This window comes from Limulus polyphemus, unplaced genomic scaffold (assembly GCF_000517525.1).
Source record: "Limulus polyphemus unplaced genomic scaffold, Limulus_polyphemus-2.1.2 Scaffold3602, whole genome shotgun sequence".
In the NCBI taxonomy this organism is placed as follows: domain Eukaryota; kingdom Metazoa; phylum Arthropoda; class Merostomata; order Xiphosura; family Limulidae; genus Limulus; species Limulus polyphemus.
Window position 1 is genome coordinate 3,254 of NW_013669212.1, and position 1,826 is coordinate 5,079.

Consider the following 1,826-nt stretch of genomic DNA (forward strand, 5'->3'; position numbering starts at 1 on the left):
CTAGTATGTTATAGCAGACGCTATCTTGTGGAACGTAATGTTATTAATAATAATGTTGAAAAATAAATCCTGCACAATAAGCAATGATAGCTTACCTTCCTGTCCGTTTCAGGCCATTTGCTTCTCTCATCTTCTCCTCTTCTTCTTCTTCGAGTTCAAGGTCGATTTCTCTGTCTTGATCTACGGACTTTCTCCTAGCCTCCTATATACAATATATATTAAAAAAATGAAATGTGAAAATCTGAGATACCGTAACGCTGGATTTTTACTGAGCCTTTTACAAACAAATATTTCGTACAACGTACATTGCAAATTCTTATGATTGCCTCACATTTCAAAGTCTTAAGGATGAATGAATTGTTAAGTTTCTACAATGTAGAAATTAGTCAAACACGCCAAACGATACAAATACATGCATAATGAAATCGTGCTATCTAATCTTTTATTTATCATAACCGTAATGTTTGGTTCTATATGTACAGTGTTTTAACTCATCACAGTAAACCTATATCGAAATATGTTTGAAGAATATATGATGTTAATAATTTATACTTATGAATTATTCAGCAGACAAGCTGTGTAAGATGGGCTTAAAATAATTATCAAAGCCAATCTACAGTTCGATTCATCACTTATCACAGAGTTATACTGTTTCTTATTAAACAAAGGGGTATACTTATTCGATGACAAGGAACCCACTTTGAGACTAATAATGCTTGGAGACGGCTTGAATGTGTAATGAAGAAAAGCTTTAATATAAGTTTAACATAACAGCAAATGTACAACGTTTCGAAAAGGGTATACTATAAATATTACCCACAAATAAAAAAATTCTTTACAAATACTTTTGAGGATATACATATTTGTTAATATAACCCGAAAATATTAATCGAAATAATTATACACGAAGCAATAAATTATAGCAATCTGGGAATAAAGGTTGTAATTTCAAACTAAATCACTTTCCATGGATAAACTTAATCGTTTCAGGGCTTTCTTCCAAGTCAACTGAGAGGTTGTTTATTTAATTCCCATGATAATGTTATTTGTTGTTAAACATACAATATGTACGCATTCACATAAATTTGCTTTACATTTATAACAATAAAAGTCTGCCATCAAATACAGAGTTATATTTATGTTGGTTTAAAGCATAATGTTTATCTGCACCATTAATATGGTATATTTAAAGATTAGCACGAAAAAGCAATATTCCATAACACAACTTCCAGTAATAGCCTTATCTTGTTATCGCTTATCAATATGGTAACAGATTTCCATTTATACTCGAACTTAATACTGCGGGTATTTGAAACAATATGTAGTTGTTTACATTTTTGAATCAATAATTTGTGATAAACATCCTTGAAAGAAGTACGTTTTCATCCAGTTATAGCTTGGATACTAACTGTAAGAGTACTGAGAAATATTAAGCGTTTCTACATAATAACTTGGTAAATCCCAAAGGTTTCTTGGTTGAATATTATTGTTGAACTCATTATTGCATGTAGTAAATATAGCCCTATTTAATATTTAGCATAATAAACAAACATGAAATTCTATTGCCTATGCTATATGCTACCGGAGACTAATTTATAGACTTACATGCTAAGTCTACTAGTGAAAGCTAATTCCCGTTATTTCTATAAAATTAGTGAAAGCTTATTTTGATTATTTCGACAATGCTAGTGAAAGCTAATTCTCAATATTTCTACAATATTAGTGAAAGGTATTCCCCTTTATTTCCACAATATTAATGAACGCTCTCTAATCTGGTCGTTTGTTAATTTCCGGTATAAATTCTTCCCGAGGAACTTCAGTGATAG

The 1,826-nt window shown here is 30.5% G+C and overlaps 1 protein-coding gene across 1 annotated transcript in view; it reads right to left on the reverse strand.

Annotated features, from left to right (window-relative positions):
* Positions 1–25: 25 nt before the first annotated feature.
* Positions 26–1,826, reverse strand: part of LOC106469664 (sodium bicarbonate cotransporter 3-like) — an 88,871-nt gene continuing 87,070 nt past the window's right edge. The window contains exon 8 of the mRNA XM_022398242.1: positions 26–202. Coding sequence (XP_022253950.1) covers positions 92–202 — 111 coding nt within the window. The 3' untranslated portion in view covers positions 26–91. The remainder of the gene's footprint in view (positions 203–1,826) is intronic.